The 20,026-nt window shown below is 39.7% G+C and overlaps 2 protein-coding genes across 2 annotated transcripts; both read right to left on the reverse strand.

Annotated features, from left to right (window-relative positions):
• Window positions 1-2,790: 2,790 nt before the first annotated feature.
• Window positions 2,791-6,458, reverse strand: LOC125249194. Its single transcript, XM_048161769.1, has 3 exons — window positions 6,080-6,458; window positions 4,130-5,578; window positions 2,791-3,920 (listed from the first exon to the last, which is right to left on the reverse strand). The coding sequence occupies exons 1-2, from the start codon at window positions 6,456-6,458 to the stop codon at window positions 4,530-4,532; spliced, it is 1,428 nt and encodes a 475-aa protein (XP_048017726.1). The 3' UTR covers window positions 2,791-3,920; window positions 4,130-4,529.
• A 1,756-nt stretch (window positions 6,459-8,214) lies between these two features.
• Window positions 8,215-11,198, reverse strand: LOC125264742. The gene is made up of 3 exons (XM_048184390.1): window positions 11,016-11,198; window positions 10,870-10,932; window positions 8,215-10,656 (listed from the first exon to the last, which is right to left on the reverse strand). The coding sequence occupies exon 3, from the start codon at window positions 9,831-9,833 to the stop codon at window positions 8,748-8,750; it is 1,086 nt and encodes a 361-aa protein (XP_048040347.1). The 5' UTR covers window positions 9,834-10,656; window positions 10,870-10,932; window positions 11,016-11,198; the 3' UTR covers window positions 8,215-8,747.
• Between the last annotated feature and the right edge of the window lie 8,828 nt (window positions 11,199-20,026).

The raw sequence follows: 20,026 nt of genomic DNA on the forward strand, positions 1-20,026 counted from the left end.
GGCATACGAATTATGTGTGTACCCCACTGCATCTGCTGCCTTTACCAAAGTTCTTCCAATGGAAAAGTTCGAATGATGGTGTTAGAGCAACTGAGAAGTTTTAGAGTGTATACGTGGAGCAAGCTCATAAATATTAACTAGCTCATGTTCCACGCTGGTTTTGCATTGATATACAATCTCAAAGTTGTTCACCGTTCATTAATCGAGATCAAGACTTACAGAGCAGATGGCTCGAATCACTCTTGTGGTAATTTGATTTCATACACCGATCGGTCTGCCACTTCAGGTGAAGACCAAAGTTTTGTTTGAAGATGAAAAACGTTCCAAAGCACAATGTTTTCTCACCATTCCTGATTTCCAACATGCCCCCCTTATGAAAAATAAGTTTATTCAAGTGTGCTAGTATACTTCTTTTAAGCAAAAAATTAAGAAAGTATACTTTCAGTCTTCTTTTTTTCTAAGAAATATACTTAAAATTGTATTAAAATATACTTGACTTATACTGACAGAAAATGACTGTGAAGCTTTAGGGGGTGTTGAAGAACTCGATCTACTCCATCTGTGTTTTGATCGTTCATTAGCCACGTTTACATGTACACTTTTTTGTCATTCCGATTAAAATTATTCAGATTGAAAGATTCGGTTTACATGAGACGTTATCTAATCCAATATGGTGTTTACATGTGCTGGCGCTTTCAATCAGAATGACTTTGTGACATGCGCACATTAGCCTATGTCCTGTTTGCCGCCGTATATTCCTGTCAACATGGAGTTCCATTATTTCTTATGCGTGCTATTTTTATGTTAAGTGTTGCTCTTTATCAAGCAACAGTGTGAATTTGTAGCATATTACTGCTGGAGGGTATGAGGAAAAGACGGGAACAGGAAGCTGACCTGTTTGGTGTCTGTGCATCTCTAAGGAGCATCTCACTACCCCTCCCTCCTCTGGAAAGCAGAAGCGTGTGGATGTAGGTCCGTAGTAATGATTCACTGAGTTCCTTCAGTGTATTTAATAAATGTGTTGTTTCAGTTTTACTCCAGTTTAATTTTACCTCTGACATTTTGCATTCTGACGACCCCTGACCTCTTGACGTGATGACGTAGATGCAAAGTACTCGGTTTAAGGCATTTACATAACAGAGTTTTTATTTTATAGAAAGGTTTATCCCACCCCTCTCAAACCGATTACAATTTCATTCGGATTTGGCATTTTTATTCAGATTGAGGAGTTTATATGGAGCATTTTCATTCGGATTGGACTTTTAAACCGATTACAATGCTCCATGTAAATGCACCTATTGTTCAGCTTTTTGTTTCAAATGTTGCTTTTTTTACTTTTTAAAAAAATTTTTTTTATGAAACTCAGCAACATTCAGGTGTTGATAAAAATAATTCATGAAGCTAGAATAAAATGTTTTTAAAATTGAAAGAGTTTAAGTACAGTTAAAGGTATATTTCAAGTATATAAAATTAATACCTAAATAGGAACATAGTAGAATACTTAAAGTCCAAAAATAATATAGTAAACCATAGTATGATGGTTTGAATATAGTACCAAGTATGATGTTAAGTTCACTTAAAGAAAATTTACAAGTATACTTGGAGTATAAAATTACTAAACAAGTAGTTTACTGAGAGTATACTTCAAAGTGTACTTTCATAAACTAAAACAATGTACTACAAGTATTAAAATAGTAAACTACTTGTATATGCTACTTATAAGGTCACTTGTAGTACAGATGAAGTACAAATGAGAAACAGTTGTGTACTAGTTGTGAACTCAAAGTTTATTACTATTACACATATAGTACACTTAAAAGTATACTTTTATTTAAATACTAAAAAGTGGGCCAATTTAGTCCCAAAGCAGTACATTTAGAAATTTACTACTAGTACATTGATATTAGAATACTTACTTTATAAAGTATACTAAAAAATATACTTGAAAATTACTTAATCACCAAGTTCAGTGTGGTCTTGCAGCTTTCAGAGCAGAAAAGAAAGCAGATGCTCTACGTTTTTTCCATTGTCTCCGATCACATTCAAATGTAAACTGTATGAGTGTCACGTTCCCGTTCATTCCGGACTCCATTTCCCATAATCCTCCCTGCCAGTCACATGCACACTCTACACCAATCACCTGTTGCCACATACAGCTTAGCACTTTACCTGGACTATAAAGGACTCACACACACACCACTTCTTTGCGAAGTCTTGATTCACCCTGTGACAATTCTGAGCATTTGTATCCTGTCTGTTTCCTGTTTATGATTCTCTGCCTTCTGCCTTTGGACTGTTTATTGTTTCCTGACCTGTGAACGATATCTGCCTGCCCTGATCTGCTGCCTGTCTCCTGACCACGATTCTGCCTGTCCCTTGCTGTTCCTGTTTGCCCCTGCTTTGACCCTGCCTGTACGACCACACTATTATTTAAAAAAAGCTTGCAGATGGATCTCTGCCCGAGTCCCACTTCATTACAATGAGCTTATTTAGTCCATTTACATTGAAAGATCTGAAAAAGTCCATACATTTTTCCGACATGCATGGAATTGTATACCTTGAGCACAGTTCTATATCTATATCTATATCTATATCTATATCTATATCTATATCTATATCTATTGATCTATAAGAGAACTGTAGCTTTGTTGAAACACTTGGCAAATTTAAATGAAACCAAAATACATGGAAACATTCAGGTGACTTGGTAATAAACTCAGTTTAGTCATTTGGACATGGTCATTGGGTTCATCGTATACAGTAAAATGAGATCACAAATGTTGTCTCAGGTCTGATCTATAAGCTTTTTTTTATTATTGTGAGGAAATATGACACAGGATGCATAATATCTCATAATATCAACATTAAAGAGTCCCTCATATTTGATAGCAACCAGTTTACTATGAGGATGAGATGCAATGCTTTTTATCGTCACTCATGTGCACACTTCAAAGCATCTGCTTTTGTGCCAGCCGACCATGCTGATGAAGAATGTTGCCTCCTATTCTCGCTCACCCCTGCAGCTATTTCTACCTCCCTCTCCCACCTCTTTTTGTGGCCAGTCCTTCCTCTTTCCCTCAGACAGCAGCTTATCTGCATTAAAGAAGCTGTCACTGACACCCCAGCAGTGGAATACTGGAAACAAGTCTGGCACTTGGTGTCGGTTCTGTGTGAGTGAAACTGCTGTAGATAACATGAAACCTGGTGAGCCATAAAGAGTCAGAGAATGCTGGTCTTATCTAGAGAAACACACTGAGAGATGCTTAATCCATTACGACTGCAATCATGCCACCAGTGAGAAACACATACCCCCACACATAGACCTGATAACAAACCCATACATCATCCAGTTCAATTCTCTATCTATCAGAATTCCTTTAAAATGCAAATGTATGGCATCATGTGTCGGACAATCTTGCTTGTCTTTCTCAAATTGTACAGTAAAGGAAGAATTCACCCAAAAATTATTATTATTTAATTGTAACCGGGTGGAAGAAAAGAGACACACACCGGAAGCAAAATTATGCTTTTCAAAACTTGGGGTTTGTTTAATCTGACTGCTGTTCAAATAATGACAGCGGTCGATGGGAGCAAGACTTGAATAGGCAAGCTTACAAAAGGAGATTTTGAATAATTAAAAATTTCACTTATTATCATACAAAAAGGAAAAACTCTTATCCACAATTTAAGCAATCAAATTCTGAGAAATGACGATCAATTGTTGCAAAGATAAGTTTACGACAATAATAAGTGTCACATCAAATCGACTAGATGTAGTTCAGAGGAGGACATGCAACCACTGAGATACAGTAAGATGCAAGGTGAAAGACTAACAAAAAAAACACACCAGAGTCCACCGGAAATAACCAAATTACTTGAAAAAAACTAAAATGGTAATATAGACTGGAATACGGCAGTGGCTGAGGTACAGAAGAAAAATAAGAGCACATTAGTAAAGCCACATTCCCTTTGTTTCACATATTAACCATGAACCATAAGAAAAATAAATCAGAATCAATCATAAAATAGCTCTTAACACATCTATAACAGATATATATATATTATATATACATGCATAATCAAATAAACATTGCTTTGAAATACTTATCAAATTGTGAAATTTACATACCCAATAATCCTTTACTATTTGCCACGAGGTTCACTCGTCAGACACGCGATCCAAAAGCATTGACTGAAATATAAACATCAAATACTCTTTCGAACTCCATTTCAACGCATATTTGTACATATTAAACATATTGGAGTAATATTTACCCGAAAAGATGATGAAACAACATTAGATTAGATGAAATGCATGCACTACCACATGGAGCTCTCATGTACAGTGAGAATGGCTTCTCTGGTCGCGCGCACGCATCCAAATCGCGCAAACAGTATCGCGAGAAGAGAGAGCGAGAGAGAAGATATTTTAAAGGGGCCATTACATTTTTTAACAAAATAGAAACATTGTATATTTAGACCACTTGGCCACACTCTCCCCTGCTAAGAAGTCATTGTCCTTAATGACATCAATACATATTCTTAACTTCTTTCACAGCCTCTCTGAAGAATACACTACCAAGACTTGTCAAAACCTGGGAGAAAACTTCAGGACTGAGAGAGACAGAATTACAGGCCGATCTTGGCTCCTTAAATGGGTTTGAATGCATACCAGCATTGGGCCGACTGGTCCTTCTGGGTGCGGGAACAGGCCTCCTTGGGTCAGGTTTGGTTACTGAAGGAACAGGGTCAGGTTCATGTTCCACTGATGGTTCTGATTCCACTGGCGGTTCCACATTATCCAGTACGGAAACAGGTCCAACATCTAAAGCTTCGTCAGCTGAACCAGAGACTCCAACATGAACATTCCTTGTCTCTTCAAGATGAGGTAATGTAACCTCTTCCAACACCACAAACTCTGTGTCAGTATTTCCAACTTCCACAGGCTCAACCAGATCTGTAGATGGTGATGATGATAAACTACTCCCTGTTACCACTGGTTCCACAACAGGATTCACACAAGGGCGTAAGTCAACTCTGTGGACTCTCTTACTGGGACCACCCTCCACAGGTTCAACCGTATACGTGGTGCCCTGTACCTGTATGACCCGATACACAGTAGGAGCCCAAGCATCCTGTATCTTGTTTCTACCAGCAGGTCGGTGACGTAAATACACCGTCTGACCAACACCAACAGTAGGACAGTAGACTTTGTCATTTAATGGAGCAAGTCTCTCAGCAGCCTTGCGCTCTGCATATTCTCTCGTTTTTTCATGAGCTTCTCTGAGGCGATTCTGGTGAATTACTAACCAATCCTGTTTTCTATCCACAGCTTGTTCCTGGCCTAGAAGAGCATCGACAGGAAGACGTGGTTCTACGCCGAACAGCAAGAAATAAGGTGAGTATCCTGTTGTTGCATGTGGTGTTACATTGTATGCATAGATTAACTCAGGAAGGTGTTCTGGCCATCGCCTTTTCTTCTCAGGAGGTAGTGTTCTTAACAACTCGTGGAGCGTCCTGTTAAATCGCTCACACTGAGCATTACCTTGCGGACGGTAGGGAGTTCGTGCGTGTTTTCCTTACTCCATACAGTCGACACAACTCAGCGATCACCTCGCTTTCGAAGTTCCTCCCCTGATCCGAATGTAACCTCTCTGGCACTCCATACTTCATGAACCACTCTTTCAGTAAAATCTTGGCTGTGGTTTCAGCTCGCTGGTCCCTGGTTGGGAATGCCTGTGTAAATTATAGTAAACACATCGGTTACGACCAACACATTCTCACGACCATCTGAGGCAGGTTCGAGCACTGTATAATCCACTGCCACTACTTCCAAAGGCCTTGAAGCTAAGAACGGCTTCATAGGAGGACGGATTCTCGGCTGCGGCATTTTGGTTAGAATACACCGTTGACACTTTTTGACCCACCTTTCGACATCTTCATACATGCCAACCCAGAAGCACCTTTGCCTTAACAGGTTGAGGGTACGTTCAATTCCCTGATGTCCCATCTTATCATGAACACTTTCAAGGACTTGATCTTTTAAACAGGCTGGCAAGAGCAAGCTGCTGGCACTCACCAAGATGAAGATCATCCACCACACGATAGAGCAATCCATCGGATTCTCTAATATATTTCCACTGCTTTAACAGTGACAATACAGGTTTAGGTAGGCTGTGTCGTTCCTGACTGGTGGGCTTTCGCTTCTGATCCCAAAACTCTCTAAAAGAGCAGAGAATCAAATCCTTCAGCTGGAAATCCTTTAACTGAGATTTGGTATAGCCTGGAAGAGTACATGTACCTCCCTGAGTGTCAGTCCCTTCCACCCTGGCTCCACACCCCAAAGCACGGATCTGGCTCACTTTACAGCACTGATCACCCGCTGTCAGCAATTCCACATCTAAGGGTGTACCCTGGTTGATCACATTACAAATGGCAACACAATCATCATATTCCATGTCCTCAGAACTAACGGCTGCCTAGAGAGGGCGTCAGCAGCAGCATTGTGCCGTCCGGGTCGGTACTTAACCTCAAACTCGAAAACTGCTAATTGGGCCATCCATCTTTGCTCGATAGCACCCAATTTCGCTGTTTGCAGGTGACATAAAGGATTGTTGTCTGTGACGACCACAAATTTTGAGCCTAACAAATACCCCCGGAATTTTTCGGAAACAGCCCATTTGAGAGCTAGTAATTCGAGTTTCATACTACTATAGTTCCGATCATTCTTCTCTGCATTACGTAGTCTTCTACTAGCGTAGGCGATCACTCTCTTACAGTCACCTTGTTGTTGGTAGAGGACTGCACCTAGACCTTCATTACTAGCATCAGTCTCCACTATAAATGGAAGAGAAAAGTCTGCGTAGCCTAATATAGGAGCAGATGTAAGCTTATCCTTTAACAACTCAAAGGCTGCCTGACACTCGGCTGACCACAGTGAACAAAACTCAGACTTTCTCACAATTCCGTGTTGTTTCAGACACAAGTTCACCAAATCATGAAGAGGGCCAGCGATTTTGGAAAAACCTTCTATAAATTTTCTGTAATAACTACAAAAACCTAGGAATGATCTTAAGTCCTTTACTGTGCCAGGTGTTTTCCAATTTCTCACCGCCTCAACTTTCCCAGGGTCAGTACCAATGCCTTGAGCTGAAATTTGATGACCCAAGAACTTTACCTCTTCCTGGAGAAAATGGCATTTTTCAAGCTTCACCTTGAGCCCCATTTCCTTCAATCTACTGAAAACGACCTCTAGTCTCTGGAGATGTTCATGGAAAGTAGATGAATATACAAGAATATCATCCAGATAAACCAGCATAATCTGGAAGATCAAATCTCCCATAGTAGATTGCATAAGACGCTGGAATGTATGCAGGTGGCTCACGCACAGGTGGCTCACGCACAGCCACCTGATGATACCCGCTAGCCAAATCAATAGTTGAGAAGAACTTTGCACCTTGTAATGCATCAAAACTCTCATCAATGCGGGGCAAAGGGAAGGCATCCCGTTTTGTCTTGGAGTTCAATTTTCTGTAGTCGACACATAGTCTAAGACTACCATCCGCCTTCCGTACAAGTACTATGGGCGATGCATAAGCACTATTACTAGGTTTGATAATCCCCTTCTTAAGAAGCTTGGTGATATGTTCCCTGGCTTCACCATACTGGGTTGGTGGAATGCGCCGATAGGGCTGAGAAACTGGAACGTCATCTACCAGATTGATCTCGTGCTGTACTTTATCAGAAAACCCCAGTTCTTCATCGTCCAGCGCAAATGCATCCACATACCTCAATAGCAAAGCTTTAAGCTCAGCCTGTTGCTCAGCAGTACCACCTAACCGTAGCTTGTTAAGAAAGTCGGTTATGGTATTCGCCAATACCAGTCTCTCTTCTGTGTTTACAGTTATCTCTTCCACTCCAGCTGCGATTCTTTGGAACTTAACTTCACAACCCTCCGTTGGACTTAAGGATTCAACAGGACAGAGAGTACCCAGCCGGGTGCGGGGCTGCAACCATACAACCTCTGTGGAGAGATTCACAACATGCACTGGAAACAAGGGTTTTACAGTGGACACAAGGGATGGTACCACGATCAAGCCGCCAGGTAAAGGTAAATTTCCAGGCTCCAACAACAGTTTTGAACCCTCAGGTAATGAACTTTTTATCCCCCGGACCATTAAAGTTGCAATAGATGAAGCAGGTATGTACCACCGTCTCTTTTCCAGCTACTCGTGCAACAAAACGTTTCTCACGTGGACTGACACTTTGCATTTGCTGGAAAACCTCTCTCCAGTCAGACTGTAGCTCCCCTCCTAAGGTGGTATCGAACTCAGCATGAACTAACTCTCTGCATCTGCCTATAATATTCATGCCGATGAGAGCTGGAACGGCTGAAGAGCTTTGTGCATCTCGGACTACTAGAAAACCACACTCTGGCAGAGTGATACCCATGGTTTCAACTGTAAGCTCAAGATAACCAAGATACGGGATGTCTAATCCATTAGCAGCGGTAATTTTGAGCCAACCGGATGTGGAAAGCATGTTGTCTACTTCACCTGCTAAGTGCTCTTTAAAGAAATGTTCTGTAATTGTACTCACTTGACTTCCTGTGTCAAGTAAACACGAAACACTCACTCCCCCGATTTTCAAGTCAACTACAGGACATCTCCCCACAGCATGTTGGAGTAGTCGATCATGATCTGAGTCCTTGGGAGTCGAGCCAACAGATTGCCCTCGCATCGCTTGGCTCACAGCGACCGAGGGTGTGCATTTCCCTGTGGCATGGCTGATGATGCATCCTCATTTACTGCTTGTTTGTTTCTTCTCACACAGTTTTTGGCTATGTGCCCCACCCCATTACACTTAAAACAGATAGGCTGGCCGTCATCAGTAAACCTAGGCTGCACCTTAGATTTACTACGATTCACAGATTCAGGCTTAGTGCAATGTAAAGTCAATTTCTGAACAGCTTGAGTCAACTCCCCTATGGCTTTGCCTTGTTCCGCCACTAATTTTAGAACTTCATCAAGCGTAACAGAGCTCTTCGCTGGCATCACCACAGACGCACACTGGACTTCTGTAGCTTCGGAGCTTACTTTACGGTTAAGGGCTACTTTACCAGCACGCAGCTTGGGATCTTCAAGAGACCACATTAAAGCTTCATCTCTTACTTCAATCAAAGTCGACTGTGGCTTGTCCCTCACCAATTTACGAAGTTCCCTTCGAAGCGCTGCATCTCTTGTTCCCTCAATGAACTGGTCTCGTAAAGCGACATTCGCATTTGCAACAGCATCGGGTGACTGCTTCAAGAGAGAGTTCAATATTTGTGACAAGGCATGAGAGTATGCACGCAGGTCTTCACCTTCTAACTGTTTGCGAGTATAGAAAGTCTGCAGTAACTGGGCAAGACTACGCTTTTCCCTAAAGGCCTCCCTAAGGTAGAAAAATATGTCTTCCGCACACTGGGGTTGATCCCCCCGCCTTAATCTAACCTCTTCCAAAGCGGCACCTTTCAATAGGGAAAGAACAAAGTCAGTTTGGTCTTCGGAAGTCTGGTTTCTTACAAGCAATACCCTTTCCACTTCTTCAATGAATTCATCCACATTTCTACCATCTTTGCTAAAATCACCACTGAAAGACTGAATGTGGCGTTCCCTTGGTACATATATGTAAGACCTAGTTGGCTCTCCACTTAGGTTGGCAATAGCTGCCATAGCTTCAGCATGTTTTCTGCTAAGCTCTTGGATTTGTCTCTGCACATCGTCCATATCATGACTTAAACCCTGTTCACTAGCAGCACCCTGTACTGGATCTTCATCATCAGACTGTGACATGTTGAATTAAATTTCAATGTCCTTTTGGCAGCACAAAGTCTGTTTAATGTCTCTTTTCTTTAGTTCAAAGGATATGTGATAAAGAATGTCTGTGTAACACTGCTTCCTCTTCTTGCAGAACACACAAAACAGTCATAGAAGATTACAGCACACTCCTGAGCTTCAGCCACAGATGGCGATGTCCCCTCCTCGTCCAGCGATCCAGTCCCTTGGCCACGAACCCTCAGCCGACGTCGTCACACTGGACACTTAAAGCACGGTTGACCGCCTCCACTCCGGGTCCCTGCAGCTCACGTACCCACCACTACCGTATTCCAGAAAAAAACGCACTAAACACCTAAGAGCTCCCAACTGTCAGATACCCCACTCCTGGTACCAAAAATGTAACCGGGTGGAAGAAAAGAGACACACACCGGAAGCAAAATTATGCTTTTCAAAACTTGGGGTTTGTTTAATCTGACTGCTGTTCAAATAATGACAGCGGTCGATGGGAGCAAGACTTGAATAGGCAAGCTTACAAAAGGAGATTTTGAATAATTAAAAATTTCACTTATTATCATACAAAAAGGAAAAACTCTTATCCACAATTTAAGCAATCAAATTCTGAGAAATGACAATCAATTGTTGCAAAGATAAGTTTACGACAATAATAAGTGTCACATCAAATCGACTAGATGTAGTTCAGAGGAGGACATGCAACCACTGAGATACAGTAAGATGCAAGGTGAAAGACTAACAAAAAAAACACACCAGAGTCCACCGGAAATAACCAAATTACTTGAAAAAAACTAAAATGGTAATATAGACTGGAATACGGCAGTGGCTGAGGTACAGAAGAAAAATAAGAGCACATTAGTAAAGCCACATTCCCTTTGTTTCACATATTAACCATGAACCATAAGAAAAATAAATCAGAATCAATCATAAAATAGCTCTTAACACATCTATAACAGATATATATATTATATATATATATACATGCATAATCAAATAAACATTGCTTTGAAATACTTATCAAATTGTGAAATTTACATACCCAATAATCCTTTACTATTTGCCACGAGGTTCACTCGTCAGACACGCGATCCAAAAGCATTGACTGAAATATAAACATCAAATACTCTTTCGAACTCCATTTCAACGCATATTTGTACATATTAAACATATTGGAGTAATATTTACCCGAAAAGATGATGAAACTACATTAGATTAGACGAAATGCATGCACTACCACATGGAGCTCTCATGTACAGTGAGAATGGCTTCTCTGGTCGCGCGCACGCATCCAAATCGCGCAAACAGTATCGCGAGAAGAGAGAGCGAGAGAGAAGATTTCTTAAAGGGGCCATTACATTTTTTAACAAAATAGAAACATTGTATATTTAGACCACTTGGCCACATAATGAAAACAATTATTTAGTTTTTCACTGCTCGCTTCTGGACGACTGGCGCTTCCTCTCAGCACAAGTTTGGTATTGTTGTAAAGCAGCATTCCAACTTATAACGAATATTCATAGTGAATTCTTGACTGAGTCTGAACCAGTGAAATGTGATTTTCAAACTCATACTGAAGTAGGGCTGCACGATTAATCGCATGCTATTCTCACGCGCATTTCGTCAGTAAAGCCGGTTCCCTGATTACCGCTAAATCGCCATCACCTGTTTTTAAACGGAGCGCCTTTTAATAGACGGAGCCGTAGTTCACGGACAAGCCACGCAATATCGCGTTCATTATCGCAGGCGATTCATCTGCGATATGAACGCGATATTGCGTGGCTTTTCAGTGACCTACGGCTCTGTCTATTAAATGCCGCTTCATTTGAAAGCAGGTGATGGCGATTTAGCGGTAATCAGGGAACCGGCTTTACTGACGAAATGCGCGTGAGAATAGCATGCGATTAATCGTGCAGCCCTATACTGAAGTAAACAAATTGATCTTACTGACTGACAGATCCGAAGCTCGCGCACAAAGACGCCACAATCCTGATATACACACATACACAGAATTACAGTATTTAAAAAAAAAAAAAAAAAAAAAAAAAAAAAAAGTATGTATTGGTGAGTTTTCACACAAACATTATCTGTAATGTGAATGTTTGGTTAACTGTTGGGGAAAAACATGAGATGTGTAACATTATATTAGATCCGTGTGGTACAGTAGTTCTTAATATATGGGCAGTCTGTTTCATTAATGTTAATCAAACAATTGTGGAGTTATGGAAAATAACTTGAATATATATATATATATATATATATATATATATATATATATATATATATATATATATTTTTTTTTTTTATATAGTTTTTTAGGGGAGAATGTAGTTGTTTAGACCTGAATTATGTGACTTGTATTTAATAATAGCACCTTTTTTACAATTTGTTTTGACGTTTTCGGACATGCGAGCTCCAGGGCGTCAATGGGCGTTCAGTGCCGGTGTACCCGCCGAGAACAGCTTAATCTCGGCCACTGCTTTGGGGATTTACCGCTGGCTCTTATTCGGTTGTTAAGCCCTTGGTTCTCTTCAGTGCTTGGTCTTGCATTAATGGTGTGTTCCTGTGTAGTGTTATATGGTAACTGTTTATTAAAAAGTACTTCATCGTTCATTTGTTCGTTCATTCGCTCTCAGGTGGATTATCTACTCACATAAATGTTACAGCTATACAGGTTTAATGGCCTCTGAAGTTCTTACCTGTAGTCCATACAATTTATGATATATTCTTCTGAAATGTTTGCTATTCCTGCAAGGAGGTATTACTACATGTGCCTCTATGATTTAATTAAGCTCTACATAATTCTTGTCTGGATATGACAAGTGACTAAGTCATGTAAGTGCATATCAAACAAAAAGCACTATTTGATTTAGTAATTGCACACCTGAGCTCAGAGAGTTGAGCGAGGGCTCATCTGTGACTGATCATCAGTGTGTGTCGTCTGACCGCTCTCCACCACCTGAGCCTGCGGGGTATTGTGCTTATTTTCTGGAAGGCTTAATAGTTTTGGTGGTAACATGTCTCAAAACAAAATAAAAGAATAAAACACACACACACACAGCAAGAACATCACTGACTTGGTAGTCTTGCACATGCACATCCACGCTATGGACTAATGGAATGTGACAAACTGGTTTACACTAATTTTCCGGTGGACTTTCCCTGACTTTGCAAATGCCATCCATACTGATTTTAAAAAGTTCTTATTTTTCCCCAAGTTGTCAAGTAATTTGTCAGTGTGCATCATAAAGTCAGGGAAAGTTTTGTGGGTATGCTGATCAATGCTGAGCACATTGACTTTGTTGGCAGCCTGGCTACTGTTGAGTACAACTTGCAGATGCACAGGAGAGACATAATCTTTAGGAGAGGCATGCTGCTGCCTTTATGGAAACCGTGATGAAGCAACATTAACACCAGGTGCTCCTCATCACACACTGCCAGCAGAACTCTGTGGCCATGCCCCTATCCCACAAAAGCTTTTGTCTCTGTAACGACAATAGGAAGATGCAGATTCATGGTAAAGTGTGTGCTTTGTTAAGCCCGTTTCACACATGATCCGTTTGCAGTACTTATGCAGTCTGTATGTAATACAAATGCAGTGCAGAAGCAGCACTGGCTCATTGTGCTTTCACATAAGATGGATTGTCAATGAGCAAGTGATCTGCGGCTAGATGCTCTTCCACAAATATTAGTTCTCAGTGCTTTTTTATCATTGGATTCTCTTTGTAAATAGTACAGTTAAACAATCTTTCATAGACTTATTCTCATTTGATCACAATAAATATAAACTATGCATTTTTCCATTCACTACTTATAGCCTATAGATTTATATATTAAATGTCTCAATCAAGTGGAAAACATTTAAACATACCATATCTTATGTTAAAAGATTATCATAAACATTTTAAATTAAAACTTTCCATCCACACAACTGAGGATACTGCATCCCATGCATTTAAATATTTACACAACAATTTCTGCAGGTACTGCAGTTTTTTCACCTCCACGATGAGACAAGTGCCATTTATTATGTCGGCATATTTTTCTAAATGTGTTTTAGTTTTCCTGGCTATACCCAGGGCAGAAAGTCATATGTTGACTGTGAAACACAGGATACTTTAACAATATATTTATGGTGAAATTGCTACATTTTTGTGTTCACAAGTCCTCCTTGGAAGATCATGTTTATGATTTGGGAAGTCATAATTACAACATCAGGTGCGTTCAAATCACTTCCATCAATGCAAGATGGTGGTGTACCTTCTCTTAAATAACTCTTCTTTTCTTAATTAACTCTTAATCTTTTTTTAACTTTAAAGTTCCTCCTGTTTACTCAGCGTTTGTCTGGTCACTGTTACCTTTAGTGTGTGTTGCCCTGCTTTGTGGATTATTGTCATTAAACTTTGTGTTGGAACTTTATGCTTCTGTCTTCTTCTGTCTGCCTGCAACAACCCTTGACAATTATGGGCACCAAAAAAAAAAAAAAAAAAAAAAAAAAAATCGACTATAAAGGTACTGCAAATGGATTTGTGTTTGAAACAGGCATTACAGGTAAATGATTTATAGCTGAGGTACAGCAGTTGGAACATCCACTCCAGCATGTTAAGCTGTCATGCTCATGTTGTTTGGAGATGTGGATTCCAGCCCACATCATGCTCTCATTCCATTCTCCATGACATCCTATAAATACAAATGGAAACAGCCACTGATTAGTCCATATCAGTATGGAGAGCAATAGGATTTTTTATATGTTCAGGTTTTAATGAAACAAGATATATTTTTCAGAATTATCTAATTCAGCGTGCTAATTAAACAAACTTTCAGGCGCAACTTTCACAGTTCAATCTGTTGAAGCCGCTAACACAGTCAAATGTCAACAAAAAAATACTTTATAAACCAAACCAATTTTTTTTTTTTTTTTCTCTGTGCGTGTGTGTGGGATATAGGGTGAATTCAGGGTGATTGGGACACTTTTTGTCATTGAGATACTTTTTGTCATTGAGATGACTTTGTGTCCCAATCAACATGAATTCACCCTACTTATGATAGCCTATAATGCAGTGATACATAATTAAATAATTAATACATTTTCCATGAGCCATATGATACTGATACTGCTGCTATGGTAACCACAGGAGAACTACTGCTCTTTGCATGCGTCTATTTGGCGTCAAGTGAAAATAGCAGCAAGCAGCTCTTGTTATCACTGACTTGTGGAGACAAATAAGGTTGGATACAGTTTATTCAAAATGGTGATGTTTTGTCATTTACTAATTATTTTTGTGGTTGCTAAGAAATTCACCCTTTCGAGCCAGAGATGCCATTTCTATAGGCACCCATCTTCATGGTTGAATATCCCCCCAGAACACCACACGCACACACACACACACACACACACACAGACACAAAAGTGCCATTATATTAGAGTCTCTTGATTCCAGTTTCTTTGTGAAAGTTGTGATTAACTGTGGTTTAGTGTTTTCTTTGTTGTTGTTTCTTCAGTGTTCTTATTGTTCTTATTTAAACCATTTATCTGCTGTGGACACAGAGCCCTTAATTACATGCACTTTATTGGTGCTTGTCAGATTATTCTACCATGTGTCAAACTGCTGTGAAAGCTAACAGACAGAGATTTGGTAGAACTTTAAGACATTTTTGCCAACTCTTATGTAAATCCACCTATCTTGAAAGGACTAAACAGAGAATGAGCCAAAATAGACAAAACTTCAGACTGCATGACATTTCCAGTATACATATGTGAACAACATTGGGTGGATCAAAGCATAGACACTAATAAAAAAGGGACCACACACACTGTCATCTTATTTGTGTTTGTCTAAGCTGACAATGTCTACTTGTGGTCCTGCTGTATGTAATCCAGGTCCTTAATGCAGAGATACACAAATTTCCCAAGGGTTTAGGGGAGCATTGGAGCGGTCGGATCTTCTGCCACTGCTGGTTTGGGGCTTTATTTTGTTTACAGCACAGCTGTAATGAGAAGAGACAGTACCATTCATTCACCTAAAGCGCTCTCAACCCCTGTGCTCTCCCAATGAAGAGAAGAACATATAAACATACAGACTCAACAGTAGACAAAATCATTGGGAAATAAAATGAGAAACTACAAAATCACATTTCCACTCAAGTATGGTGTGATGCAAGTGTTGGAAAATGTTTTTGAGAAAAAGTTCCCCCTATTATCAATCATTTTTGTATTGTTACAGTGTTGGTTATGAATGTAAGTGAACAATGTATACTTATACTTTTTCTTCGTGATGGGTACCCCATGCAACCAGATGTCCTGTTTGTCAGCGAAAGTCCGCCAGATGATGCAAACAGGACATTTTGCGTTATCCGGCAGACTTTTGACACCTCCGAGGCTTTTGCTGAAACTAAAGATTGAACTTCCTCATTTTTTACCCACGGATATGAATTTGTGTGGAACATTCCGTGTGTGTCATCTGGTGTCAGATAACGAGGACACAGACCCACACACTTAGTAAACCTCTGTGCATTTCATAATTGCCACGATAGCGTTTCACACAAACAGTCCCTGAAGACGAAAAGAGGATGACATGTTATCTAGGCGCCCCTTATATACGATCGCGTCACATTGTTATGATGTCATGGGCTGTTGCCGTTCAATATGATATTGCCAAGATTGGATATGTGACACCGGTTCCCATGGAGGCGGTTCCCCTAGCGCTTGACACAGCGTTGAGTTCCCTTTTGAAAGGAAACACTAAATGTGGTTAATGTATTTGTCTGTGGAAAATATTTAGGAAAATGGCAAACTACAGCTACAGGTTTTATTTTACTATGCAAAAAAAAAAAAAAAAATGCATAGAAAAAAACAAAAAGCTGACAAGAAAAAGCAAACATTGACTGCAACATAATCAGTTATTAATATTCCATTCTCTCTTGTTTTTGCATGTATTTATTGATTTGTTCTCCTCAGTTTACCTTTCCTCTGTAGTCATAGTCCTTATTCAAATCATCACATAATTTCTTTGTATGACAGCCTGGCCAAAAATTATGTCTGAACAATTTGGCATGTTTCATTGTGTTATTATGATAAATAAAACATAGAAATCGACTACAAGTACAACCCAAATTCCGGAAAAGTTGGGACGTTTTTTAAATTTGAATAAAATGAAAACTAATATAAAAGGCAATATTTTATTCAAAATAGAACATAGATAACATAATTTCAAATTTGGTGCCTGCTACAGGTCTCAAAAAAGTTGGCATGGGGGCAACAAATGGCTGAAAAATCAAGACATTTTAAAAAGATTCAGCTGGGAGAACATCTAGAAACTAACTAATTAATTGATATCAGGTCTGTAACATGATTAGCTATAAAAAGGATGTCTTAGAGAGGCAGAGTCTCTCAGAAGTAAAGATGGGCAGAGCTGTGAAAGAGTGCAACGTCAAATTGCAAAGGTTTTGCAAATCTCATCATCTACAATGCATAGCATCATCAAAAGATTCAGATAAACTGGAGAAATCTATGTGCGTAAGGGACAAGGCCGAGAACTTTATTCAAGATGTTCATGTCTTTCTTTCGTCAGTCGAATAGAAATGAAGGTTTTTGATGAAAACACTCCAGGATTTTTCTCCATGTAGTGGACTTCAATGGTTACCAACAGACTGAAGGTCCAAATTACAGTTTCAGTGCAGCTTCAAGGGCTTTAAACAATAAGGGCACTTAATAAGGGTCTTATCTAGTGAAACGATCTGTCATTTTCGAAAAAAAATACAACCGTTTATGCTTTATAAACAAAATATTGCCTTGAACGTACTTTCCGCTTCCGCATTCTTCATAACGCTTACGCTGAATGTCCTACGCCTTCCCTATTCAACTTACGGAACGAACGCTGTGCCAGTTTAGTTTTTTTCCGTAAGTTGAATAGGGAAGGCGTAGGACATTCAGCGTAAGCCTTATGAAGAATGCGGAAGCGGAAAGTACGTTCAAGGCAATATTTTGTTTATAACGCATAAATGGTTGTATTTTTTTCGAAAATGACCGATCGTTTCACTAGATAAGACCCTTATTACTCATCTTGTATCGTTTAAAGCCCTTTGAAGCTGCACTGAAACTGCAATTTGGACCTTCAGTCTGTTGGTAGCCACTGAAGTCCACTATATGGAGAAAAATCCTGGAGTGCTTTCCTCAAAAACCTTCATTTCTTTTCGACTGACGAAAGAAAGACATGGACATCTTGGATGACATGGGGGTGAGTAAATTATCAGGAAAAGTGTATTTAAAAGTAGACTAATCCTTTAATTCATAAAGTAGTACATAAAGGAAGACCCCAACCCAATCGTCCAGACTGCACTCTGCACTTACTAACGTGATCTCATCAGAATACGTTTATTTTTATGTAAAGTGCGGTTCTAGCAAATGTGAATGTGTTTTGTGGCATTAACAGTGGAACTAAACAGAGGCATTAAATTAAAATCCTTACATTAATGTATATTAATTAATGTTGCATTTATTAAATGGAGTTTAATCATCTACTTAATATGTTTGTGACATTTCTGTTTGTGACTTGTGCTGCAAACTCGTTTCGGAGGAATACATATTGTAAACAAGACTACACTTTGAAACCTTAAAATGAATAACATTTCTGTAATTGTTTAATTACAGTACATACCTCATAAAAGATTCAGTCAGCATGCCTGGTGTCACTTTGTTCTCCCCATGAAGGAGACAGACTGCAAAGGCCAATGATAGCTTCACTGGAAAGAATCCATGATCCTGGTATCCTTTTAGTAGAATTCTACCAACTGCCTCCCATTCTTCTTTTCCATACTCAGGCTGAAGTGCTGGGACATACTCAATTTCCCCATCTGCACAATTCAGGAAAAAATCTTCCCAAAAACCTGAATATGCATCCCGGGCAACACCTGATGCATCAATGCCACATTCATCAACAAAGATAAATGACAGTCTGGCCTCCACAACACTGGCATCTTTGAACTGTTCCACCATATCATGAATGATGTTGACACGATGCAGTCTCAGCACCTTTGGAGCAGAATCTTGAGGTGTAACAAATGAGCTTCCTCTCTTGACTGGGATGGTATCTCTTCTTGAGGTGTCACAAAATGTGCTTCCTCTCTTGACTGGGATGGTATCTCTTCTTGAGGTGCTACCAAATGAGCTTCCTCTCTTGACTGGGATGGTATCTCTTCTTGAGGTACATCTATGGAAAGAGTATCGTCAGAGTTGTAGTCAGGATCCTCCACTGGACCAAACTGTATTTCATCATCAGATGACAAATAGGTCTCGCCTGTTATGTAGCAGTCATCATTTTGTTCTGATGGTGTGTCTGAAGTTTGAAGATCATCAGAAGAAGCTTCAGATTCTTCAAGATCAAGTGTTACCAAGTAGAATCTCAGTACTCCCAGTTTAACCGATTCATACAGCCCTCCAACCGTGATATTACGTGGCATTTCACACTCTTGAAAATCATATATTTTGAAAGAGAAATTGATTTCAGGACCTTTCTTTGACTGACCCCGAGGGAAAAAAAGCTCCTTTCCCAGCTTGACGAGGTCATCATAAACAGCAGTTTTCGGAACATTCAGCTTTCTTGTCCCCCCACCACATTTGGTTCGAACTTGTTTTCCATTGTGTATCCATCCAAGTTCAATCCGTCTTGAGTCTTTGCAAGCATTTTTGTTTCCAATCATTGTCTTTCTTGTGGTCCCACATTCCTCATTTTCACCAGCGTCCTCTGAGAAGATTGAGCCATGTCTAAGTTTCATTTTTTTCCTTAGTTTTTCAAGAAGACTTAGTTTTCTAGATTGTTTAACATAGTTGTCATTGTCACAGTAATGCCTTAATGCAACCCTATCACCAAGGGCTGGCAGGAATCTCTCCAGTGTGTTGTCATCCATTGTTTTTACAGTTGATTGGTCAATCTATGAACATAAACATGTGTAAAGACATGTTTAGGGATACATAAAGGCTGCAGTTTCACCCATCATGAGCAAAATTATTGACACTTAAAACTTACAACCCTAGTCCAAAGATGGAATATGTCTGTTAATGTTCTATTTGTAACATTTTATTTAATTCCTCTTGTAATTAGGGATGTAACGATGCACCAGGAACTGGTTGAAAATCAATTAAAATATGTGACGATTCAAGTCGGTTGAGATGCTAAATGAATCGCGACACATTTGGGGTG

This window comes from Megalobrama amblycephala, linkage group LG1 (assembly GCF_018812025.1).
Source record: "Megalobrama amblycephala isolate DHTTF-2021 linkage group LG1, ASM1881202v1, whole genome shotgun sequence".
Lineage (NCBI taxonomy): Eukaryota > Metazoa > Chordata > Actinopteri > Cypriniformes > Xenocyprididae > Megalobrama > Megalobrama amblycephala.